The sequence below is a fragment of the Ceratocystis lukuohia genome (assembly GCF_044167205.1).
Source record: "Ceratocystis lukuohia strain C4212 chromosome Unknown Supercontig3_pilon, whole genome shotgun sequence".
Lineage (NCBI taxonomy): Eukaryota > Fungi > Ascomycota > Sordariomycetes > Microascales > Ceratocystidaceae > Ceratocystis > Ceratocystis lukuohia.
Genome location: NW_027263522.1, coordinates 548,080 through 572,774, shown reverse-complemented (window position 1 = coordinate 572,774; position 24,695 = coordinate 548,080). Strand labels below are relative to the sequence as shown.

At 48.8% G+C, this 24,695-nt stretch overlaps 7 protein-coding genes across 7 annotated transcripts; 4 read left to right on the top strand and 3 right to left on the bottom strand.

The window, feature by feature from the left end:
• Nucleotides 1-559: 559 nt before the first annotated feature.
• Nucleotides 560-3,038, top strand: HOO65_030158 (acetolactate synthase; the record flags this gene model as incomplete). Its single annotated transcript, XM_071001925.1, has 4 exons — nucleotides 560-705; nucleotides 963-1,064; nucleotides 1,139-1,206; nucleotides 1,288-3,038. 4 exons carry the CDS (start codon nucleotides 560-562, stop codon nucleotides 3,036-3,038), a joined length of 2,067 nt encoding a protein of 688 aa, XP_070859837.1.
• Nucleotides 3,039-4,049: 1,011 nt separating this feature from the next.
• Nucleotides 4,050-5,309, top strand: HOO65_030157 (TPR Domain containing protein; the record flags this gene model as incomplete). Its single annotated transcript, XM_071002237.1, has 3 exons — nucleotides 4,050-4,052; nucleotides 4,142-5,163; nucleotides 5,240-5,309. 3 exons carry the CDS (start codon nucleotides 4,050-4,052, stop codon nucleotides 5,307-5,309), a joined length of 1,095 nt encoding a protein of 364 aa, XP_070859836.1.
• Nucleotides 5,310-5,797: 488 nt separating this feature from the next.
• On the bottom strand, nucleotides 5,798-6,286 carry HOO65_030156 (Heavy metal tolerance protein; the record flags this gene model as incomplete). Its single annotated transcript, XM_071002424.1, has 2 exons — nucleotides 5,798-6,088; nucleotides 6,149-6,286. 2 exons carry the CDS (start codon nucleotides 6,284-6,286, stop codon nucleotides 5,798-5,800), a joined length of 429 nt encoding a protein of 142 aa, XP_070859835.1.
• Nucleotides 6,287-6,640: 354 nt separating this feature from the next.
• Nucleotides 6,641-9,697, bottom strand: HOO65_030155 (vacuolar membrane protein hmt1; the record flags this gene model as incomplete). Its single annotated transcript, XM_071001847.1, has 3 exons — nucleotides 6,641-7,760; nucleotides 7,808-8,649; nucleotides 8,714-9,697. 3 exons carry the CDS (start codon nucleotides 9,695-9,697, stop codon nucleotides 6,641-6,643), a joined length of 2,946 nt encoding a protein of 981 aa, XP_070859834.1.
• Nucleotides 9,698-16,213: 6,516 nt separating this feature from the next.
• On the top strand, nucleotides 16,214-19,202 carry HOO65_030154 (Vacuolar protein sorting-associated protein 35; the record flags this gene model as incomplete). Its single annotated transcript, XM_071001851.1, has 3 exons — nucleotides 16,214-16,350; nucleotides 16,443-18,813; nucleotides 18,891-19,202. The coding sequence occupies 3 exons, from the start codon at nucleotides 16,214-16,216 to the stop codon at nucleotides 19,200-19,202; spliced, it is 2,820 nt and encodes a 939-aa protein (XP_070859833.1).
• A 550-nt stretch (nucleotides 19,203-19,752) lies between these two features.
• Nucleotides 19,753-22,584, bottom strand: HOO65_030153 (PA domain-containing protein; the record flags this gene model as incomplete). Its single annotated transcript, XM_071001869.1, has 2 exons — nucleotides 19,753-19,944; nucleotides 20,065-22,584. 2 exons carry the CDS (start codon nucleotides 22,582-22,584, stop codon nucleotides 19,753-19,755), a joined length of 2,712 nt encoding a protein of 903 aa, XP_070859832.1.
• A 984-nt stretch (nucleotides 22,585-23,568) lies between these two features.
• On the top strand, nucleotides 23,569-24,093 carry HOO65_030152 (mitochondrial 54S ribosomal protein mL40; the record flags this gene model as incomplete). The annotated part of the gene is made up of 1 exon (XM_071000333.1): nucleotides 23,569-24,093. One exon carries the CDS (start codon nucleotides 23,569-23,571, stop codon nucleotides 24,091-24,093), a length of 525 nt encoding a protein of 174 aa, XP_070859831.1.
• Nucleotides 24,094-24,695: the final 602 nt, after the last annotated feature.

The following is a 24,695-nucleotide window of genomic DNA, read 5'->3' as shown; positions in this document are numbered from 1 at the left end:
TAGGTATCGAGGCTGCGATTGCGGTGGTAGTTTGGCCCTACGTATCAGACATCAACAAACGGCCTTGGTCTTGAGCCCTCAGTAGAGGTTGCGTTGCTGTTGATGACAAGGGTGTATGTATGTAGGTCAAACGGGCCTGCAGCCAGCGAGAAGAAGGGGGAGAGATAGCGCCGAGCCGAAAGAGCATAAGCTGCCCGGAGAAGCACAGGCAAGGTCAGCGAGCGAGAAAGGGAGGCAGGCCAGGTGTAGCTTATAACACGCAAGCACAGCTGGTGGTTATATTTCCCTATTGATTCGCCTCTCTGAATGATCGTCTCTTTATTTTTCTCTCTCCTATATTTGAAGTCCAGTTGGGTTAGGCCAATTGATGCCAAGTTCGAGCTTAAGTTGAGTCACTAGTCCCGCTTTGGCTATCATAGAAGCTAAAAAAAGCATGATTTTCAATTTTCTTCCTAGCCGCGGATTTTAATTTTTTTTTTTTTTTTCACCCCTCCTCACGCTTCCCTTTTCTTTCCAACAACACCAACCCGTCATCATCACACAATATACAGTCGTGAAGATGTACAAATCTCGTGCCATCCAATCGCTGGCTCGGCCCGCTGTCATTTCGCGGGCATCGCCAGCACCGCTCGCGACGGCCTCATTTAATGCAGTTCGCGGCCTGACCTCTAGCACCCGGAAACAGGCGACGCCTGCTACTGCTTCGTGAGTCTTTCCTTCCTCATCGCACCAGGGAAAAAAAAATGGCCTTGGCGTGCCTCCGCCACGGTGCTTCGTCTCCCTCGTGCTCTTCCCCAGGCATTTCGTGTCTTGTCGTTAAGAAATCTCTGAGTTTGCCTCTTTCCTCCCTTCTCCAACTTTGCCCTGGCTCTCCGACAACCGGAGCCATCAGTTGCTAACTAGCCGCCGCCGCCATTGAACAACCACTCTCTAACAAATTCTCTCTCTTATCTTTACTGCAGCTCCGAACCCCGTGAAGTGCCCAGCTCAAATTTCAATACCACCACCAATGACAAGAGACATGTACAATCGCTCAAGTCTAAGAGTGAGGTGATGGACGAGTCGTACGTACTATCGACCTAAACTGGATATTCAATGCCCAATTGGACTTCTAACTGACAGACCCTGGCTTTCGCAGATTCATTGGCAAGACTGGTGGTGAAATCTTCCACGAGATGATGCTCAGACACGGCGTCAAGCACGTCTGTAAGTCTCACCTGAGTCTTGCTTGTCTTCCCTTTTGCGGACCCTGTCCCCCCTGCTAACACAATTTTATGCTTTTTACAGTTGGTTACCCCGGCGGTGCGATTCTCCCCGTCTTCGATGCCATCTACAACTCTAAACACTTCGACTTCATCCTGCCCCGCCATGAACAGGGTGCCGGCCACATGGCCGAGGGCTATGCCCGTGCCTCGGGCAAGCCCGGTGTCGTGCTTGTCACCTCGGGTCCTGGCGCTACAAATGTCGTCACTCCCATGCAGGATGCCATGTCTGATGGTACTCCCATGGTAGTCTTCTGCGGCCAGGTGCCTACTTCGGCTATTGGCTCCGACGGTTTCCAGGAGGCTGATGTTGTTGGTATCTCGCGCTCCTGCACCAAGTGGAACGTCATGGTTCGCTCCGTTGCCGAGCTGCCTCGCCGCATCAACGAGGCCTTTGAGATTGCCACCAGCGGCCGTCCTGGCCCCGTCCTGGTCGATCTGCCCAAGGATGTGACTGCCGGTGTCCTGCGTCGTGCCATTCCCTCCGGCCCTGCCCTCCCTAGTCTTCCTAGTGCTGCCTCGCGCGCTGCTATGGAAATCTCCAGAAAGCACATAGCTGCTTCCATGTCTCGCGTTGCCAACCTCATTAACAATGCCAAGAAGCCCATAATCTACGCTGGCCAGGGTGTCATCCTTTCGCCTGGCGGTCCCGAGATCCTCAAGGCCCTGGCTGACAAGGCCTACCTGCCCGTCACTACCACTCTTCACGGCTTGGGAGGCTTTGACGAGCTGGACCACAAATCTCTGCACATGCTGGGAATGCACGGCTCGGCCTACGCCAACATGGCCGTCCAGAACGCTGATCTAATCATCGCTCTGGGCGCCCGGTTTGATGACCGCGTGACTCTCAATGTCTCCAAGTTCGCTCCTGCTGCCCGCCTAGCCGATGCCGAGGGCCGTGGTGGTATTGTCCACTTTGAGATTCTGCCCAAGAACATCAACAAGGTGGTCCAAGCCACCGAAGCCGTCGAGGGCGATGTCGCTGAGAACCTTAAGCACCTACTACCCCTGATCAATAGCCAAACCCTGGAGGACCGCAAGGAGTGGTTCGCACAGATTGACGAGTGGAAGCGCAAGTGGCCGCTGTGTGACTTTGAGCGTACGGAGAGACCCGGCAACATCAAGCCGCAGGCTCTTATTGAAGAGCTGAGCAACCTTGTGGCCGACCGCAAGGATAAGACCTACATCTCTACGGGTGTCGGCCAGCATCAGATGTGGACGGCACAACACTTCCGCTGGCGCCACCCGCGCTCAATGATCACTTCGGGCGGTCTGGGCACCATGGGCTTTGGTCTTCCGGCCGCCATCGGTGCCAAGGTCGCGCAGCCTGATGCTCTGGTTATTGACATTGACGGCGATGCGTCGTTTAACATGACGCTGACAGAGCTAACTACGGCGGCACAGTTCAACATTGGTGTCAAGGTGATTGTCCTCAACAACGAGGAGCAGGGTATGGTGACACAGTGGCAAAACCTCTTCTACGAGGATCGCTACGCCCACACTCACCAGACCAACCCCGATTTCATGAAGCTAGCGGATGCCATGGGTGTCCAGCATCGCCGCCTTATCGACCCGTCCGAGACCACGGATGCGCTCAAGTGGCTGATTGAGTCAGATGGCCCGGCCCTCCTCGAGGTCATGACCGACAAGAAGGTGCCAGTGTTGCCGATGGTGCCGGCCGGCTGCGCACTGGACGAGTTCTTGACGTGGGATGGCGAGAAGGACCGCATCCGCAGAGCACTGATGCATGAGCGGACCAAGGGCCAACACAGCTAAAGGGCCAGAGGGCTAAAGGGGCGATTCACCAGGATGAAGGCCAAAAATGGAGAATGATATCAAAGAGTGAGAATGGGGGGGGGGGAGCACGAGAAGAGCACTGATATGACGCCTTCTCGTTTTTGCCTTTTTGTATCTCTTGGGCTTTCCTTCGTCTTTTCTCCTTGCCTTCTCCTTTTTTTTTCATGTCTTGCCACTACTGCTACTGGTATCGCTGTTTCACCTCATGTCGCGTGTCCCGTGTCTTGGTGTTTTGTTTTTGTATTTCATTGTCTTTGCATGTATGCGGGGAGAATCTTCTTCTTGTCTCTCCTGGTTTTTTTTTCTCATCTTCTTGTCTCTTTCTGCTTACTACCGCCCCCCCCCCTTGTTTCTCTTTATTTTTTTATTTCTATATCGCCGTCTTTTCTTTTTTTGTTGTTTTTTTCTTGTCTTACGAACATTTGTTATGGTTAGGGATTGGAAATATCTTGGGAACGAACACAACACATGCAAAAAGTTTTCTTTTGGAGAGAAAAAAGGGAAAAAAAAATCAATACGTTGGGAAAAAGAGAGAAAAAGTAGCAAAGAAGTAAAAAAAAAAAAGATTGTTGAAAGCTACATCATGAATGAAATGTTTTGGATTGTAACTTCGGAATTCCCTTTTTTTTCTAGAAAGAATGAACACTCAACCCATTTATCACGTGTAACCGCCAATATCCGCTGACTCAGCATATGCACAGATTGGTCGTGTAACCTAATCCCTGATGCATTTATCCAGCCTATGCATATATCGCTAACAGTCAAGGCTAGACAGACAGCCAAGCGGGGCTTATCGTTGGGGACTTTCCAAAAAGGCACTGGAAGCTTCTATGGACATTATTAACCTTTGCTGTGCTGTAAAGTGAAGACTCACATCTAGAAGAGGCTCTTTGTTATATAATAGACGCTCAATTTTTCCTCCTGTTCGTTTTTCTACTTGCCGTTTTTAGTAATTCAGACCTCCTAATCGCCTCTCCCACCACCTCCATCATGGTACGTCAGACCCGTCTTTCTTTTTCCCTACCTACCGCTTTACCCCTCGCTACTTCTGGCCAGCCAACTAACACCATTCTCACAAATAGTCTCTCACATCTAAGCAACGCCTGGCCTTGGCCATTTGCGACTACCTGAACACCTCCACCACCGATGGTACACTGGCTGCTGACGAAGCCGAAAATATTGAGATCGCTGTCAACTGCATTGCCGATTCCTTCAAGGTTGACCCCACCGATGCCGCCGGTGTACGCGCTGCTACTGGCCCACAGACGCTGCTCCAGATTTTCACTGTGTACGAATCGCTGCGCCAAGCAAAAGAAAAGACCGGGTCGCCAACGGGAAATATCGCCGCCGCTGCTGCTGCCGCCGCTGCCTCCTCTTCTTCGGCCACTCCGCTTTCTGCCGAAGACAAGGCTGCTGCCGAAAGCCTCAAGAGCAAAGGAAATGCCGCCATGGCCGCAAAGGACTATGCGTCCGCCATCAGCCTGTACTCGCAGGCCCTAGAACTGCACCCGTCCAACGCCATCTACCTCTCTAATCGCGCTGCCGCGCACAGTGCCGCCAAGGATCACGCCGCTGCCAAGACAGACGCTGAATCTGCCGTTGCCCTTGACCCCAAGTACACCAAGGGCTGGTCGCGCCTAGGACTAGCGCGTTTTGCGCTCGGTGATGCCCGCGGTGCCATGGAAGCTTATGCTAAGGGCATTGAGTACGAAGGCAACGGCGGCAGCGACGCTATGAAGAAGGGCTTTGAAACTGCTAAGCGTCGTGTTGGAGAGCAAGAGGGCGAGAGTTCTGCTGATTTGGCTACACGGGAGGCCCCGGTCTCGGCTAGCGCCGGAGCTGAAGCTGGAGTTGGAGCCGGAGCCGGAGGCCTGCCTGATATGGCAAGCATGTTTGGTGGTGGTGCCGGCGGCATGCCCGACTTTGGCAGCATTATGAGCAACCCAATGTTCCAGAGTATGGCCCAGAACCTCATGAGCAACCCCGAGCTGATGGGCAACCTCATGAGCAACCCACGTCTTCGTGCCATGGCTGACAACATGAGCACTGGCGGTGGCATGCCTGATGTTAGTGCTCTGATGTCGGACCCCAGCTTGGCTGAGATGTAAGTGTTTTCTCTTTATCCTTTCTTATTTCCCTTATTACATTGCCTGTGGCTAACCCATGCTCTTTTAATATAGGGCCAAGAACTTGATGGGTGGTGGTGGTGCTGGCGCTGGTGCTGGTGGTCGTCCTGGTGGCTCAGCTTAAAAGGGGGGGGGGAGAAAAAAAAAAACAAGTCTTTTATGTTCATTACGTTTCACGCCCTTTGAATTTGTTATATACTCGCCCAAGATTCACTATTTTGCTTTTGACAAGCCTCTATGAAGCCGTGACTTTGTTTCTGACCAGCGTGGACAATCTCCGATATTTTTTTCAGTGAAATACTATCAAGGATGAAAAAACACATGACTAAGAAAAAAGATGGAAGAAAAGGAATAGAAGAAAAAGAAAAAAAAAAAACATACAAACATAAAAAACGTAAAAACATAAAAACTCGATGGCTTTGCCCAGTCAACCTATCCCTTATCCCTGCATCTCTATACCATTATAACCTCTACTCCCATAGCTCTATTTGTTTACATGACTCCCTATCAGCCACCAATTCCCAAGAAAGAAAACGAAAAGGGACGGGGAAATAACATCTCAAAAACGATATCAAAGCGGAATGAAATAATAAAAGCCAAGAACCTCTCCTTTTACTGGGCTCGACCCTCGTTTCTCCGTCGTGCCTGGTCGGCGTTCTGCCGGAAGAGACGGCCCCAGTACGAAAGTCCACGCTCATGCTCAGGAAGGTGTAGCTTTTGGCTGTCAGCCTTGAGATACTCCTCCTGCCACCTGGCAGCCTTGAGTCGCGTGCTCGAAAGTAGTTGTTGGTTATCACTTGAATTGCAGTCTTCATCATCACTAACTGCATCCTGGTCTTCGTCTTCGTGCCCTGTGATGCTACCAGACGCTGCTGGGCATTGACTGCCATTATCGCTTGTTTCCTAAACATTATAGTTAGTCATGGCGCATCTACTAGCAGTGGCACAGTTGCGAAAAGTTACCTCATCATAGTCATCCATCTCCTCGTGTGACTCTGGAATTGAACTCAATGTGCTAGCACGTCGGATTGGGTCGCTCTTAGAATTAACAAACGGAATATATCGAGGCCGGTAAAAGGTTGACTTGTTTGTAGCCAGCATATCGCCACCACCGTTGCAACTACCTCCTCCTCCGCCACTACCCCCGCTCAAACTCTCTTCTCTGCTGTTCTGTGGAAGGAATTCCCTGCCTCGATATCGAAGACCCCAAGTCACGGGACTATCTCGTGTTGAAAATGGCGGTGTCAAGGTGAGACTATTTGGGCTTGGGAATTGAAACTTGGGGCTGGAGTCAAAGCTTGCAAATTGCCCGTTATGAAGAGACTGAAAAGGGACCAGAGCAACTGGGACATGCGTGGGCAGCGATGATGGCCCGGTGTGTTTAAGTCCAGAAACAGGACTTTGCGGAAGGCTTTGCGGAAGGAAAGAGGGCGCATGCGGGTTGAGATTCGACTCCTAAGTCGAAGACAATCGCTGCATGGGAGTATCAATAGTAGATTTTGTAGAGCGACTACCAGCGTTAGTGGCCACGCTTGTAGGGATATCCGAAGCTGTCACTTGACCTTGTTGTCTTTCACCTGCCGTGTGACTTGCTTCGTCTTCAATGCATTCATCTTCAAGCTTAGGCACTTGGGCATGCAGCAAACTTGTAGCCTTGGCCTGCTCCATGGCCACTGTCTCCTCAGAAAGGTCATTTACAAATATATCTTTGCCCTTGCCCTCTTCCTCCTCTTTCTTGGGCTCGAGGAAGACCTGCTTTGACCAGAGACTGTAATACTTGCCGCACACCTTCAGTAGACTCTCATGGTCTCCCATCTCTAGAATCCTACCATCATCGATGACAATGATGCGGTCAGCGTTCATAATAGTAGACAAGCGATGGGCAACAATGAACGTCGTTCGATTCTCAGTAAGATTCTTCAACGACGCCTGAATCTTCTGTTCCGTGTCTGTATCAACAGCACTGGTAGCCTCATCAAGGAGGACAATATCAGGACGTTTCAAAATAGCCCTAGCAATAGCAACTCGTTGGAGCTCGCCGCCAGAAAGCTTGACACCTCGCTCACCAACCTTTGTTTCATAACGCTGGGGAAATCCCATAATCTTATCATGGATACAGGCAGCTTTGCAAGCCTCGTGAACCTCCTCGTCTGAAGCTGACATGCGGGCATATCTGATATTGTTCATAATTGTATCGTTGAAAAGAACGGGCGTCTGGGGAACAAGGCCAATATGATCACGCAGACTGTAGATATCTACATCTTTGGTATTCTGGTTGTCAACCAAGATGGAGCCCTCCATAGGATCGTAGAAGCGCGAGATCAACTTGAGGATTGTCGACTTTCCTGCTCCTGATACACCGACAAATGCAACCGACTGTCCACCATGTACGAAAAAGGACAGGCCAGTAACAGCATTCTTCTTGTCGCTGTAACCAAAGCTGACGCCGTTGAACTCAACATCTCCTCGAGTAAGGCGTAATGGACGAGCACCAGGCTGATTGGTTACGGTTATTTTAGTGTTCAGGAGGTCGAGAACACGTTCAGCATCAATCATCATGCTACTAATATGCTTGCTGATATAGGACAAGTTCATCAGGGGGCGGAGAGCTGATTCCAGTACATCAAAAGCATAGCAAACTGACCAGGTGTAGCCTGGCCGTTTTTTATGCGTACAATGGCCAAGCAGCAGCCAGCGAGAAGGCCAACGAGAAGAGAAAGAGACTGAAGGGCACGAGTACCAAACCAATGGAAGGTATATCTTTTCATATGCCCGATAAGCTCCAAGACGGACTTGGAGTAGCGGTCGCGTTCATAGCGGGTCTGGTTAAATGAAGCAACAGTTTGCCAGCCATCAATGCCGTCATGAAGATTTTTCCCTTCTTTGTAGAGAGCCATAACATAAGAGCGCTTAGCCTGACGACTTTCAATGAGCAAACTAGCCGAAAGGAAGAGATACAGAGTGCCAGTGGTGGTGGTGATCAACCCTTCGTAGGGACCAAAGGTTGAGGTGAGATAGATGATGGCAAGGAAGAGGTCGATTATCATTCCTACGCCATTCAGCATAACGGTTTCGATTAGGGAAGAAAAGCTCTCACCACCGCGAACCGCCATCATAGTCTCTGAAGTGCTTTTGGAATCGTGGAAATCGGCGGACAGTTTGAGGACATGGTCGAAAGTAGCGCGGTTGAGATTCTCTTTCGAATAGTTTTCAATGGGAAAGTACAGCCACTCTCGGATAAAGCTTATACCGCAGTCAGAGCCGAGAACCCGCAACAAAGCATAGATGGTTAACTGAGACCAAACAATGGAATCCACCCCTCTAGTCAAAGAGTCCATAATAAGTCCAAGCTGGCGAGGAAGAAGCAAGTTCAAGACATTGTCCGTCAGGGAACATATTGCAACCAGAACAGCAAAAAATTGGAGTTTGTAATTGCGCATAGGCCATATGTACGGAAGGAGAACCTAGTGGATGCTGTAGTTAGCACAAGGTTTTTGAAAGCAGTATAAGAAAACGAAAACAACATACCTTGTAGCGCTTCAGATAGGAAAGCCAGTTACCCTCTTCCAATAGTCTCTTTTGCAGTTCCTGCTCACTTTTCTTGTCTGGGTCTGGGTTTTCGTCCCCCTCGCCATCCATGTTGTCGGTATCATCGTTGCCGTGACTTTCATTGCCATTTCCTTGATCGTCGTCATCTTTTCGCGGCCCAGTGACAAAGCTATCAGTACTACCAGCCTGGATAGTTGAGCCATAAGAAGACAAAGGACGGTCCGGTGTGTTTTTTGCTGCGCTTCTTCCAGAATCAGATGAGCCGGACGCAGCGTTGGACAAAAGAGGCTGTTGCTCAGCATCAATAGCCGCCTCATTATCCAGGCAAAGTTGCTGTTCTTCATCTAACACAACTTTGGAAGGCTTGTATTGATTTTTAGCCATGTAAACAACAATAGCAAAAAAATAGAACAAGGTTCGCAAGCTGCAGAGAACCAGAGTAAAAAGATCATAGAAGGATCCCAACTCAAAGGGTTGAGAGGTATAAGCCCAAACCAAAATCATACAGGGCTCGCAAATAAGGCCGATAGACCAGCTGCCATAGTAGGGATACCAAACAGGGAATTGGTTATCAGAGATGCAAAGGCTGTGGATTGCGTACAAAATCATGCAGGCAGCAGTGCTGACAACCTCATCATCCTTGCCTAGCCACTTGCCAGCAACGAAGGAGTGAAAGAAAATGGTTAATAATTGGGCAAGATAGCTAAAAGAACAAAAGTGCATGAAGCGGATGAGCCAAGGAGTGCGGAAAGAATCAGGCTTCTTATGGATGGAGGCTTTGAGGCTATGGAGGAATACCACAGATGTAATGCTACTGAGCATAAAGTAGGCGTACACTGAGCACGGATAGACATATCGGAGAGTGACCAAGACGTCGTCGGCCGAGAATTTAACAATAGGAAGCCAGCCTGTGACATTATTCCAGACAACCGAGGCCTCAAAAGGCCGGCCGGCGAGAGACATTGGTAACTAGCAATGGTAACAGAAGCAGTGGGCTCTGGTGTGCAAATCGTATATCGGCGCGGAACTGGGACGGAAGAGCAGAAACAGGCTACCGTAATGTCGGAACAATAGCCACGGGTTCTCGAACAGGGATAAGTGCCAAAAAGGAAGACAAAGAAACAAAAAAAAAACACACAAGTAGAAAGAGAAACAAAAGAGAGACAAAGACAGACGTCAGTCCACGCAATAAAGAAGCTATAGAAGCATAGGCGAAGCGGTTTGCAAGGCCTTGGCTGACGCAAGGGAAAAGAGCCTGAGGCTATAACGACAACAGGAGAGCAAAGCAACAGGAGCCAAGCCAAAGAACAGCGGAAACATGCAAGAGAGCGCGACAGGCAACGAGGAAGAAAGAGTCAATAAGACAATGAGCAATGAGACAGTGTCAGTGCAGCCGTCAAAAAAAAAGCACGTGTAAATAGAAAGACGCAATATTAGGAGAGACGAGGAGGAAAAGAAAGGGAAGGAAAAAAAGAAAGATTTTTATATGGTGAAAAGGCGGATGTTTAATTCTTTTCAGGGCAAAGAAAGGTGAAGAAAATGAAGAGGAGAACAATGGGAAACTGGGAGAGACAAACGGTGAGGGGCATCAAAATAACTAGCTCAACTTGGGGACCATACGTCAAGGAAAGAGCCCAGCCTAGGGAGGGAAGGTGCGAAGAGTAGGAGAAGGGGCTTTTCGAGGTTGAGAGGGGAAGAGACTTGTTCAAATGAGAATAGAGAGGTTTGAAAGAAGAAGGAACTCGCTTCAAAGAAAGAGAGACGGACGGCTTGAAAGAAGGAAAAGCCTAGCCTGAGGGAGGGAGGATATGGACTTCAAGAACTTGGCCTGAGTAGGCAAAGTACAACGACACCAAGATCTTGTAACAGACCAAGCGAATCTAGTAGTTGTAAGGCCGAACAGGAATAAGGAGTAAAACAAGAGGAAAGAAAGGCAGGAGGGGGAAGAAGAAAAGGAAAGAGGGGAGGAATCCGGTTCAAATTTGTTTGGGGATAGCTTAACATAACAAATAAAAAAAAGGAAAAAAGGTGTAAGCCAACCGAAGGGCAGGAAGGAAAAAGAGATGCAAGCCAACCAGACAGAAATAGGAAGGAAGTTGTTCAGAGTTGAACATCTGGCAGGGCAAGAAGGAAGGGGAAGGGGGAGGAACCGAAAAAATAATAAAGCGAGCAAACACATAAATACAAAAGGAAGGCAAGCACATGGGAAAAGGAAGTAACTCACGCCTGCAAGACAAATAAAACAGCCTGTAGTGGGAGGGGAGGGGAGAGCAGAGGACGGGTCTATAAGACTAGCGGAGAATAGAGAACACATCACAGAACGGAAGGACGTCAAACGGGCGTGATATGTCCTGACTTGGTTGGGCCGGATCACTTTGCCATTGCACGACATGTACAGCTAGTGCAACACAAAACGTCCATCAATACGCATACTAACATGTAGTAATGTCTTTAGTGTCTCTCCTAGCGTCTCCCCGCTAGTGTCTATTTTTTTTTCCCACGCCGTTGTCCGTCTTGCTCTTATCCCCGCGCACAGCATCAATAGGCCCAGGTCAAGTTCTGGGTTGGTTCCCCGACTCCGCGCTCCGTGCTGAAGCTTCGGATACACCCTGAGGATCCCCCAAAGTAGAGACCATCGCCAAAAGAAGATAGAGCAACGCAAGGCAACTAGCCAAGTTTGTTCAATTCCTTTGTTTAATATGGCAATTGCAATACAATTGTCTCGGCGTCCCCTGGCTCACAGTAGTTACCCGCTCTAAGATATATTGACAGGGGTCTCGACAATCGTCCGCCTATTATCGACGACACGGCCTTTTTTGGAGAACAATATCCATGAAGTGCAATGAAGCATGTTAGTAGACACATGTATACACACATGCACTTGGAAAAAGCCAACACTGGTACCCATAGGATGTCGAGAAACAGAATTATGGCACGGGCTCAAAACGGCCTACTGACAGACAAGACTCTGTTCACCGTATTTTTTCAAGATGCAATATAATGTGATGTAATATAATGTAAAAGAAAAGGCATCAAATAAGCCACATTCAAATTTAAGATCAATTATGGATCTTGTTAAAAAACGAGGCTAAGCTAACAAGATCCAACTGGCTGGGAAGAGAGAAGCCAACAAGATTTACCCCTGGTAAATGCACATTTTGAGATCGTTTAATTCGGGTAATAATTTAATTACAGATTGTATTTTATCCCCATTTTATCGACCTCTTACTCTTTCACTCTCCTTCCTCCTTCCTCTTTCCCTTTCTTTTTCCCATCCTCTTCCTGTTTCCCTTCCCCCCCTTCTCCCTCCTGCTCCCTTTCTTATTCCTTCTTCTTTTCCTTCTTTCCTTCTCTTTCTCCTCATCCTTCCTCAGGATGCTCTCGGACCTTTTGACACTAAACCAGACCCGTATTACATTACAAAATACACACAATATTTTCCAGGCTCCGGGGAACAAGATTAAAACGTCAAACATTTCCTTGGGTATAAGTTCCAGCCGTGCAAGGCTACGCAGCCGTACAGGCTACATGTAGATCAGTTTACTTGCGACATATGAGCCAAACTCATCCCCCGTATCCAGTCAGTGCCTGGTACGCTGGTAGACGTCAGATGCAGCTCCACTCAGTCACTATGTCTAATTTCCATCTTGCGTAGAGATGCTGTCATGGCGATTCAAAAAACGCAATCTAGGAAGTAGATAAGTATAAGGATGGCATCGGCTGTGGAACGCCAATACGGCGGGTGCCAGTTAAAAATGCCAATCAGTTAGCCAACGGGGGGGGGGGCTTTTTCCGGAGCTCTCGACAAATCATTGGACTCACTCGGCCAAAAAAAAAAAAAAAAAAAAAACATCCATCGGCGGTCTCATCTGCTCGCAAGTATACTTGTATGTACATAATAGTGCATGTATACATACATATGTGTGTAACCCATATAAAAGTCCTCCCTCCCTCCCCTCCCTCCCCCCTCCCCCTTTACACACAAGCCTTTTCGTCTAAGCTTCAAGTCTCCAAGCCAGGGACACATTGTGAGCAATGTGACCCATGCACTCTCAAATCTTCAGCCGATACTGAAACCCTACCAGCATTATTCTTCTCTTGACTACATCTCTCAATTCTCAATTTCGGCTCTCTCTTGTTCCGTCCCCTATCCGTAGGCATGTTCATCCTTGGTTCACCCATTACCAGTAGCGAGACTCTCCCGCCATAGCAATTACGCGGCAATGTGTATGTACCTGGATGCTTGGAGTTTGGGACAAGGCTAAGTAGATGCTGTATTTAGACTTGAGATAGTTTGCACCTATAAACAGTGTAGTAAGCTACATAGAAAGTACATTGATACTTCATTTATGTGCATCCTTTGTACCTACAAAAAACAGACAGGCATGTACTGCAAACACTATATTGCAACTACCTAACAGAGGCGAATAGGTGTCAAACAACAGGAAAATCCCAAGGCAACTATGGCGATCAGCAATGGAAAGCACTAAACCAACCTCGTTTTTTTATTCATGGGACTTCCTGTTTATATTATCTGTAGCTTCCCTGATCAGTAAGCAGACCTACAGATATCATTGCGCTCACATTGTCGGACAAGATTGAGGGCGACTTACCTCTCATACAACTGGCACAAAAAACTCTATTTGCTTTATTTACCATTGCAGATGCAATGTTACCCTTAAAACTGCTTTTCTCTGACAGGACAATCACCCAACCAGTTAATTTTGTTTGCTGGCCATGTAATGATGGCAGTGACGGTAACAGTGGCACTGGCACTGGCACTGGCACTGGCAGTAGTAGTATTATAGTAATAGTAGCTGTAGCTGTGTAGTGGCTGTGTAGTAGTGGTAGGTAGTGGTAGTAGTAGCTATAACTACTGAATCAAGATGTCTTGTTGTGACAGACCAGGGCGCTCTTTTTCTTCCCTAGTAAATCTATATAGGCTGCCGCGCACCACAATGGGCTATTCTGTTCTAGAGAAGCACTTTTTCTTAGGAATGATCACGTATCAGGATGTTCAGGACGTTCAGGATGTCGTGGAACGGCGGATGCAAAGTTTGGCATTTTGGCCATGTAATACTTGACATTGAGCTTGAATAAATTTGATCCCTACATAAATCAGCAAGCCTTGCCATACAAGTTTCAAAACAAGAGAAGCAAAAAAGGTGAGGTAAACAGAGCCAGCTTGTTTGTCCCACTGAAAATCAAAAGTATTCATTCTAGCAGCACCTCCTAAATTTCTACAGCTATACAACAGCGGGCTCTGCACAACAGCAGTGTAGATGATGTCATTTTCCAACACCATTGCTAGGCAGTCAACTTGTTACAGCCAGGTGTGTATACTTTGAAGATTTCCCATGACTTTTAGAGTCCAATTTTGCTGCTAGGAGCCGCTGCCTAGCTTCCCTGTAGGATGCAGTTCCAGGATTGGCTGCCTTGTCTTTACTTGTGGCGCCCTGGACATAAACTAGGCCAACGGACACGGGCGGAGCACCTTGACTTTGCTCTCTGCTTGGAGTAGTTGCTGTAGTTTTATTTCGTTGCCAGCCTTTGGGAAGAAAAGCACCCCAAACATCGTCTTAGACCTCCTTTCGGTCTTGTTATCTTGGGACCTCCCCCGACAATCTCACTCCTCTTCTAATTGGAGTTCTTGGGTAGAAGAAAATTTGCGGGTAGGTACAGGCTGAGGTGTAGGAGCTTAAGGTTACAGTGTAGTAGCACACTAGCAACCTACTTTTTACTTCCGTGTCTTTGAGTAATGTGTCGGCAGACTTCTGGCTCTATGGTCTACCCAGCACCCTGTATATCCGCTAGCGTCTTTGCTTTCTGGTTTACCGAAGTCTTCATGATCAGTCCTAGCCACTGTTGTTTACTTTTCCCCGTAGACGTTAAATATACTCAGGTTCAAGTCTTAGATGCTAGGATGTGTCCCGGTGTCATACCCAGGCCTTTGTAATTGCCATACGGACGGGAGAACGACGAGGAGTATTTTTGACGGAGGCTTTGTTTGTTTGTTCTATCTAAATCTACCCGCAGGCTTTCCATAACCATACGACAGTGTTCTGGGCAGTAGCAGGTTGGATGATGTTGCATTCTGAGACCACTTTTAGGCAGGCAGGCAAACGTTGACTTCAAGGATCTCCTATGGCTTTTGAGAGTCCCACTTTCTAGCCAGGAAGCTTTCCCACTAGACGTTGCCCGAGGGGGCCCTATTGGGCCCCGTTGCCTGAGGGCCGTCTTCAAGTATAGCAATACCCTTTTTGCTTGACTTGACTTCAACTTCTACAGGAATCACAGAAATCAAACGACGCTATGTCTTCATTCCATAGTCGTCGTAGAAAAAATATTTTGAAATGAAAAATGAAAAAGAAAAAAAATGATTGGGTTGGATTTGAATATCATTTACGTCTACTGGAATCATTAAGATCAAACGACGCTGGATTGGTTACCAGACAAAATTAACCCTCTACAAGGCTGGCCACAGATCTCGGGCGAGAGAAGCACGTATGCTCCCAAGCAAGCTTGTTACTCGCCCTCCTCCTGTAGCCGTCGTGTACAAAAGAAAAGAAGGGAAAAAGACGAAAAAGAATCATTGTTATTGTTGTATTATTTTACGTCTACCTACCATTACAAAAATAAATTAAAAAAAAATGAACGAAAAATCGAAAAATCGAAAAATCGAAAAAAAAAAAAGAAAATCGAAAAAAAAGAAAAAAATCGAAAATTTTCGCCAGTTGACTTTTGTTAGCAGGGGTTTTGTTCAAGTTACAAGGCCGCGTGGCCCAATGGCAAGGCGTTTGACTACGAATCAAAAGATTGTGGGTTCGAATCCCATCGTGGTCAACTTTCTGTAACTCTTCTTTTTTTTTTCGCACGCAGCCCGTTCATATCAACCCTATTCTTAACGCTACAAACCCTTATAGCAGGCATCCCCATCCCGCATTGACAAGGATAATGCCATGTTCAAACTCCCCTCCCACCATTAAGGAAGCTGGTCAGTTGTTCTCCTCTTCTGCCCTCATTTATTGCAACTACTTTCCTGCCACCTTCCGCTTCAAGTGAAAAGAAGGCCACCCAAGTTACATCACCAAAACCTCAACCTCAGCCTTGCTTACCTGATCAAAAGTCTTGCCCATATTATCACGGCCTTACCTAGTCGTAAGGCTTATATTTATTTCTTCCACCATCATTGGATGCCCAGGCCAATTCTATTTTCTTTCCTTGCGTTGTTTTGCTCGTTTTAATCAGCGCTTTTTTTCTTGCTTTCTCACGCCTTTTGCTATCAAATCAATTGACCGCCTCTCTCGTTTTGGCCCCTCCTCGATTACTCCCCTACCGCCTGAAAAAGATCGCTGCCCTGCGCTGACGTGCAAACGAGCTTGACAGCAATTGTATTAGCTATTTGTGCTATTGTCGATATCGCCACATCTATACACCTCATATCACTGGCTGCTCTTAAGCTTCAAATCACACATTCTAATGTCGTCTGCGGCTCCAGTGCCAGAGGACCAGGCTCGTCTTCTTGATGATGCCCTGACTGCTGTGCGCCAACAGACTAACTTGATGCGCAAGTGTCTGGACCAGACTGGCAAGTTGATGGATGCGCTCAAGTGCTGGTAAGACAAGCCCCCTCAAAACCATAGCTCTCACCTCGAGCTCTGCCCTAACCCTGTTATTTGCTAACAAAGCTACCTTCTTTCCTCCGCAGTTCTACACTGGTTTCCGAGCTGCGAACGTCTAGCCTTGGCCCCAAGCAGTACTATGAACTCTACATGGCTGTATTTGACGCCCTTAGATACCTCTCTGTACACCTCCGTGAAAACCACCCCGTCAACCACCTTGCAGACCTCTACGAGTTGGTCCAATATGCCGGCAACATTGTCCCTCGCATGTATCTGATGATTACTGTTGGAACGGCCTACATGTCAGTTCCTGATGCACCAGTCAAAGAGCTGATGAAGGACATGATGGACATGACACGTGGTGTGCAACATCCCATCCGCGGCCTTTTCTTGCGCTACTATCTTTCCGGCCAAGCCCGCGACTGTTTGCCATCGGGTGATGGGGATGGCCCTGAGGGAAATCTGCAGGACAGCATCAACTTTGTGCTGACTAACTTCGTCGAGATGAATAAACTTTGGGTGCGCTTGCAACATCAAGGCCACTCCCGAGAACGCGAACACCGCCTGCGAGAGCGTAAGGAATTACAGCTCTTGGTTGGGAGCAATATTGTGCGCTTGAGTCAGCTGGTTGATTTGCCCACCTACAAGTCGACCATTCTCGCGCCCCTCTTGGAGCAGGTGGTCCAGTGCCGTGATGTGCTAGCTCAGGAATATCTACTAGAGGTCATAACCCAGGTCTTCCCCGACGAGTATCACCTACATACATTGGATCAGCTCCTAGGCGCTGTGTCACGCCTCAACCCCCATGTAAACGTCAAAGTTATTGTTATCGGTATCATGGACCGGTTGTCAGATTATGCCGAGCGAGAGGGCCAAACTGGCAAGGACAACGTTGACAGAGCTAAACAGGAGTCAGAGGCTCTGGCTAAGCTCTTAGAATCCGTCAGTATTCAAAAATCAAGCAGCACTGCTGCTGCTGCTGCCGCTTCTTCTAACTATACTACCACCACTACCACGGCTAATATTGCATCTTTATTCGCTGCTGATGAAGGCTTTGCAGCCCCTGATGTCAACGATGAGCCAACACCAAAGAAGGAGGATTCCGAAGACTCTCTAGGCGCCCAGGATTCCACAGAGACATCCAAAACAAACGGCCGCAAATCCCCCTCTCCTGAGATTAGTAAAGAGACAGGCTCTCCTAACAACGAGCAAGCAGAGACGCCTACTCCAGGAGAGGGCGTAACCAAGGTTGAAGAGGACGCAAAGACTGAAACGCCCGCCAAAGTCGAGGAGCCCCAGCGTGGTATTCCGAAAAATGTCAACCTTTACGAAATCTTTTTTACGCAGGTCAAGAATCTTGTCAATATTCACCACCTTGTGGTACAAGATACCATTGCGTTATTAGTCTCCCTTTCCAATCTGGCTCTTAACATTTACCCTGACCGTCTAGATTATATTGACCAGATCCTAGAGTACGGCCTGCAAAAGGTCAAGGAGTTTGCTAGTCATGCCGACTTGCATTCGGCAGCTGCTCAACACAGCCTCTTGGCCCTTCTCCAGGCCCCTCTCAACCGCTATGTATCGGTCTTTACCGCCCTGTCTCTTCCTACATTTGTACCTCTTTGCCAGGCCCAGGGCTATGCCACACGTCGGGCTCTTGCGGGCGAGGTTGTGCGCAACCTCTTGCGCAACTACACGCTGATCAGCCAGCCGTCAGATCTGGAGAATGTGCTAGAAATTCTCAAAGTCATCATTAAGGAAGGCTCTGCCGCCACAGCCGGCTATGCCGGTGTAGCCCCGCGAAGAGCTACCGAAACTGATGAGACAATTGAAGAACAGAGCTGCCTTGCACGAATGGTGCACTTGTTGCAAAGCGACGACAATGATACACAGTTCCGCCTGCTGCAGATGACACGGCGTGCGTATAGCGAGGGAAATGAACGCATTCGGACGACCACACCACCACTAATCACGGCGTGTATGAAGCTCGCCCGTCGCTTCAAGGCCAAGGAACACCTAGCTGAAAACTGGGAGACCCAAAGCAATGCTCTTTACAAGTTCATGCACAGCGCTATCAGTACACTGTACACGCGTGTTAACGGTGTTGGTGCTGCTGAACTAGCTCTACGTCTGTTTTGCGTGGCAGGCCAAACGGCCGATGGCACTAATTTCGAGGAGGTGGCGTACGAATTTTTTGCACAGGCCTTTACTGTCTATGAGGAGGCAATCACAGACAGTAAAGCGCAGTTCCAGGCGGTTGCAGTTATTGCATCGGCGCTGCATACTACACGCAACTTCGGCCGTGAAAACTACGACACGCTCATCACCAAATGTGCACAGCATGGTTCAAAGCTACTGCGCAAACCAGACCAGTGCCGCGCCGTCTACCTCGCCAGCCATCTGTGGTGGGCCACTCCGAATGTGACCAACGGCGAGAGTGAAGAAAGTATTGACGAGGTATGTGACAATGGCATTTCCGTTAATGTTCATTCCGCCAAGGAAAGATCTTGTACTCAATATTAACATGATAGCAGCTTTACCGCGACGGAAAACGTGTGCTTGAGTGTCTCCAGCGGGCCTTGCGAGTCGCCGACTCGTGCATGGAGAGCGCTACATCGATCGAGCTATTTGTTGAAATTCTAGACCGCTATGTGTACTACTTTGATCAGCAGAACGAGTCGGTCACGACCAAGTACCTCAACGGTTTGATTGAACTGATCCATTCGAACCTAGCGCAAAACGCACATGAAAGTGCGCAGATCGAGAGCTCACGCAAGCACTTTAACATAACATTGGAGCATATCCGCGAACGCCAGTATGATGGAATTGTGTTGAATCCACAGTAAAGAGAAGGAACATTAAGAGGAGGGATAGAAGAGCCTGGTACAAGATGATGATGGCATCACTGGCAGTTGGTATATATCCAAATAGGGGAGGTGTTTTTTTTTCGTTTTCGTTTCTTTTTCCTAGCGTGAGGTCAAACTGTGACGTGGTGTAGATGCATTGTTTGTTGTAGATGTGTGAGTATACGAGCTATCTCGAATCATACCCTATAAAACCCAACAGAAATAAGGCGGAAGGAGAAAGAGACCGACCACCGGAGCAGTAGAAAAGAAAGACAGGAAGAAACGCCGAAGCCAAAGCGCCAGACAAGGGAAAAGAAAAGAAAAAGGAAAAAAAAAGTACAAAAAGTACAGCTTGAGAGTGCCATCAAGCAGGCAGAAATAAGCAGAAAAAAATAAAACGAGATAGGGAAGACAAAGGGTGAAAGAAAGAGATGTAAAATAAAGAACACAGCAAAGTAACCCCAAGAAGCCCAAGAACGATAATACGGATAAAGAAAAAGAACAAGACGCACTATGTGCCCGTCCACCAACCGCCCAGTCTAGCCCCCTTTCATGACTGCAGATCCAGTGTCGCATCTTTGACTACGGCTGTCGTGCGCTCTAATAGCTTTCGCGCTTCATCCATATTGCCATCAACCACAGCATCGCGGATTCCAGGGAATAGGTCATCGTTTTTGGAGTCGGAATCAGGCCATAGCCGGGGGCCGTAAATGGCGTGTTTGAACTGTGTGCGGGCAGCAAGCTATAAGGATCAAAGTTAATTAGTTAGTCAGTCGGTAGTATCGTTTGTGTGGTGGTATAACGGAAGATGAAAATGGGGAGCGAAAAAGAAAAAGTGAAAGGAAGAAAGAAAAAAACTCACCCCCGTCCCCTTCTCTAGGTCCAGCAACAGCGTCTCCATTCGGCTCAGTCGGTCATTATAATCTAGTCGCTGGCCCCCAACCGCATTTGACTCCCAGTTCCCACTCGCCAGCACAATCGCCTCCCAGGCCTGCTCCCAATCACCCAAACTCTTAGCACTTTCCTTGTACTCCTGTGCCGCCTTGACTAATGGTGAGGCATCCAGACCCGCTGCAACGGCTGCCCCGTGCTGTGCAATCCAATTTGCCAGCTGCTGTGTCCAGGAAAGCAGTGCAGAGCCAAATTCGCTTGCGTCAAGTGGAAGCACCCAACGGTCTGCAAGCTCAAGGGCCAGAAGGCCAGCCACCTGGCACATGGCGTGATGGTATGCGAACCCAGGGTCGCCAACCTTGTCAACCCAATCAAAGGTGTTGTATGCAGAGTCGGCAGGATACTTGTGGCCAGAAAACTTGAGGTCAATCACAGACGTGCCACCAATGTCGCGAAAGGGCACCCAGTCGCCATCCATACCAAGCGGCTCGATACTGGCTGATCGTGTCTGCCACAGCTCATGCAGCGAGACATTGCTGGCAGGATCCTGCACGTGCTCAAGCACACGCATCAATGCTTTGGCGAAGATAGGAGAGCCGGCAGCATGCAGTTCAGTACCCTCAACGGCTGAATCGAGATTTATGTATGCCATAGCGTTCTGGCGCACATATGTCTCGTGGCGCTCGACAAACTCGGTTGAGCCAATCATGTTGTATTCCTTGGCATCCCACGACATGAACTCAATAGTGCGTAAGGGCGACCAGCCCTCAAGTCTCAAAGCACCAAAAATACGCACAAGCTCCAACATCACAGCTGTACCGCTGTGTGGGCCGCTGGCTCCATATGCCCACGCATCGCGGTGATTGCCGATAATGACAGACTTTTCGCTCTGTTCTGAGCCCTCTATTTTGCCGTAGACATTCCAAATGGGTTGCTTTTTCTCTTCGTCCTGTTCATTTCGCAGCCTAACAATGGGGCTGGAGCTGTTTCCCGTCCACCATCCTTCAATGCCTGGAACAGCACCCTTCCACTCCTTAGCAGTCTCGATACCATGACCTTTGAGGCGCTGTAACAAGGCCTTGGCGTCTCGCCAGGCCAGTGGAAGACTTGGAATAGTTGGGAGAGCCTGGGTCTCCTTAGGGTCCACACGCATGGCCCCCTTGTCACTGGCCCAGCCGGGAGTCAGCACATCGCCAATAATGAGATTTCCGTTGCTGACAGATGCGCGCTTCACGGCATCTCCCGGCATGTGCGGACCGTTCTGTGAAGTTCCCGGTACAAAGCCGTTGTCACCAGGATCACTGTAGATCAAAACACCTTTACAGCCAGCCAGCTCGGCAGCACGAACCTGAAGGGCGGGCGATACCGAAGACCCGCCACTGCGAATGAGCGCAATAGAGTCCTTGGCAATGTTCTTTTCCGTGAGATAGTTAAAGTCCTCCCGGCGGCCATAGTTAGCATACACAAGCGGGCCAGTAGCCACACCTGATTTGGAGTGGCCATGGAAGACAAATGTCTGGTGGCCAGCGGCAACAGAACTGTGAATGTCCTCCTCTAACTTTGCCGACCACTCAACCTTAGCATTGTCGCCGAGAATCTCTACAGCGCGACCGCCCTCACGGGGGTAATTTAGGTAGACGTAGAACTCCTCCAGCGAAACATCGTCCAAGCCGGCCTCAAGCATTTTGCGGTGCAGATCCCGCGAGAGCTCGTAGTCTCCTTCCGTCCCAGCAATATGAGCATAGCTTGTAAAGTGCTGCACAGTGTCACGCATCTCCGATGGGCTTAGATGGGACTGTAGATACATGCGCAGATGTTCCGGGCTAACATGAACACCGCTGCCCATCTTGCGCGCAATAGATGTTAACAAATCTGTAGAGAAGATGAGATATATAACGCCGATGATAACCGCCGCCACAAACGACCGTACTATAACAAGCAGCACAGTCGAACTTTCCATGCGCGGCAGCCACTGGAGCCAGTGTGGTCGTTCGGGGCGGGATGATGGCATCGAGTCGCCGTAGAAACCCGGCTGGTCTTGTGAAAACCCAGGGATTCGCGGAAGCGTGACCGACGGCATAGACACGTTCCAACTGCGCCATGGCGTCGCCCAATGCGGCAATTTGAATGTGAAGGGCAAGCTTTCCATACGGCGATGCCACAAGCGCATAAGCGAGCGTCTACGCGCAGCAGCCGTATCTGAGTCGTCCACCTCCATTTGCTCGATCTCGCGCCGCACCTCGGCAGTCTCATCCTCCTCGCCGCTAGTCCAGTCACTGGCCTCGTCATCGGTCTCGACGGTTGGTGGCCGGTAGCCTCCGCGGTGTTGGCGACCAGCATTTGCAGGGGGCAGCACAGGGCTGGGGCTGAGAAGCCCATGGTCTTCCGAGTGGCCAAACTGATCATCACCGCTCCAGAGCGTGCCGGAAGCGACGGCTTCTTCATAGGAGGGAATAGGCGGTACGGCATCGTACCGGCCTCGATCGGCCATGGCTAAGAGCAAAAAGGCCTAGGAGCAATTGGCAGGAATATCTACGTGGTTTGGAATAGGTGGCAGTCGCTGGGAGTCGGGTGAAGTAGAGTGTAGCGTAGTCAATATAAATAGCAGCACTAGAGCACTAGGAAGAAATACAATATATCAAGCAAGGTAAGACAATGGGTTTTTGTTTGTTCGGAGTCGTAGCAGTCGTGATATCGATAAGGCTGTATGATGATGGAGGGGGGGAAGATCAAGAAAGGAGAGGCCTGGCCAAGTTGGCGATCGAGAAGAAAGGGACCAGTTGGCAGGGAGTTGTAAAAAGAATAATTAAACAGCAGCCGATTTTCTAGTTTGATTCGGCGGATAAAGCGAGAGTGACAGGAAATAAAAAATAAAAAAACGTAAAAGAACAAAAAGAAAAGTATAAAAAGCAAAAAGAAAAAAGTATTGACACAAGATTTCAAGACGCTGTCTTCATGGTGGCCTCTCCGCCAAAACAGCAACTGCCTCGAAACAGTCTGGAAAATGGCGTTTGAAAGGACAAGGAGGAACAAGGCAATTACTGTAGCTTGAAGTTCGTTGACACAGAAGGAAAAGAGCTAAGCCAAATCCTGGCTCTCGCTTTAAGTGCTGTTGACAAGGTACCATTATAACTTTAGGTCTTGTCAGCTTCCTAGGGTTGCTCAAGCTTGACTTTCACGTGACCGGTTGGGATTTTCTTCAAGCCTTGAAACTTTCAGCAGAATACGGTGAGATGCTTCTGATGCTTCAAGGCACTCTTTCAATTTCCTGTACAATCTTTCCATTTTCTGCATTTTGCAGGAGTCTGAATTTATCCTTCTCCCTCGCTTCTTTTTTTGGCCCGTTGCTCCGAAATTACTGGCCCAACACTTGGCCCATCACCAAGCACCTTGCTCGACGACCCCGATAGCCGCCGACCTTCCTAGTTGTACCGAATTTACGAGCTCCGACATTCATTACACCTCCACCGCTAAAATGTCGCTACTACCGGGAATGCGGGGCCTCGCTCGGCGCCTTATCACACCCTTCCTGCCCTCCGTTACCACGCCGGCAACAGCCACCCATACGCAACCATTCAGTAGTACGATAGCACTGCTGAAGAAGAAGAAAAAGGGCAGCATGGACAAGGCCACAGCTGAAAACATGGCCAAGGTCCGACAGCTGAAGACGGGATTATTTGCGCGTGCACCGCCAACACTACGCATGGCCCGCAATCGTTGGTTGCGTCATTGGACCATTCACCGCGCATGGATGCTGCACACACGTGCAGTCCAGGAAGCAAACAAGCGCGAGTTGATGCGCATGCAGCAGGGCATGAGCAATGCCTGCGAGGAGCTACGCAAGACGGTCGGTCCAGCCGGTAGAGACGAGGGGTATCTTTACCGTGTTGCCATGGAAAAAGCGAATGTATATAACAATGGGTCAGTCCCGATCGAGTATGCGCGCTTCCAAACTGAGACGCCGGCAAAAGTTGCCTGGGACCACAACTGGAAGCGGTAAGCGAAGAAGGAAATACCGGGTGGTTTGGGTAGGATGGGAGCGGAGAAGACAAAAGCTATGTTCGGGTGCGCTTTGCTTTGGAGCTCGCCAGCTCATGACTACTAGTGATCATCTGAAAAGCACGCCAACATGGAAAGGGCATGAGAAGACTATCTAAAACATAGCATATCCATGCCTTATGCCTTTGTACGAGTATATTGTGTATTCTAGAAGTAGGTCCTGTGTGGCCTAGCCTGGTTGGTAGATAGTAGCTCTGGATACTGCTATACAAGACCTGCGTTTGTCTTGTAACAAATTAGTCCATTGATTTAGTAAGCAGTATACCCTCATGTACATGCATACAAACACATCACGGCGGAATTGATATGTAGAAGGGTATATCAGTGAGAGTGCGGTTAGGTCACGAACAACCATTACAAATAATGATAAATATTGATTCCTATAGTGAGGCAAACGTGAGAGACGAGTTCCTAGTTTGAGCCCTGAGTCTAAGAAAGAAAAGACCGAGATTGCAGTATGGAGTAGAAGGGATAAGAGGGAGAAATAAAGAGCAAATAAATCAAGAAAGAAATGGTACATGATAGAAACGCTAGAAACCGAGA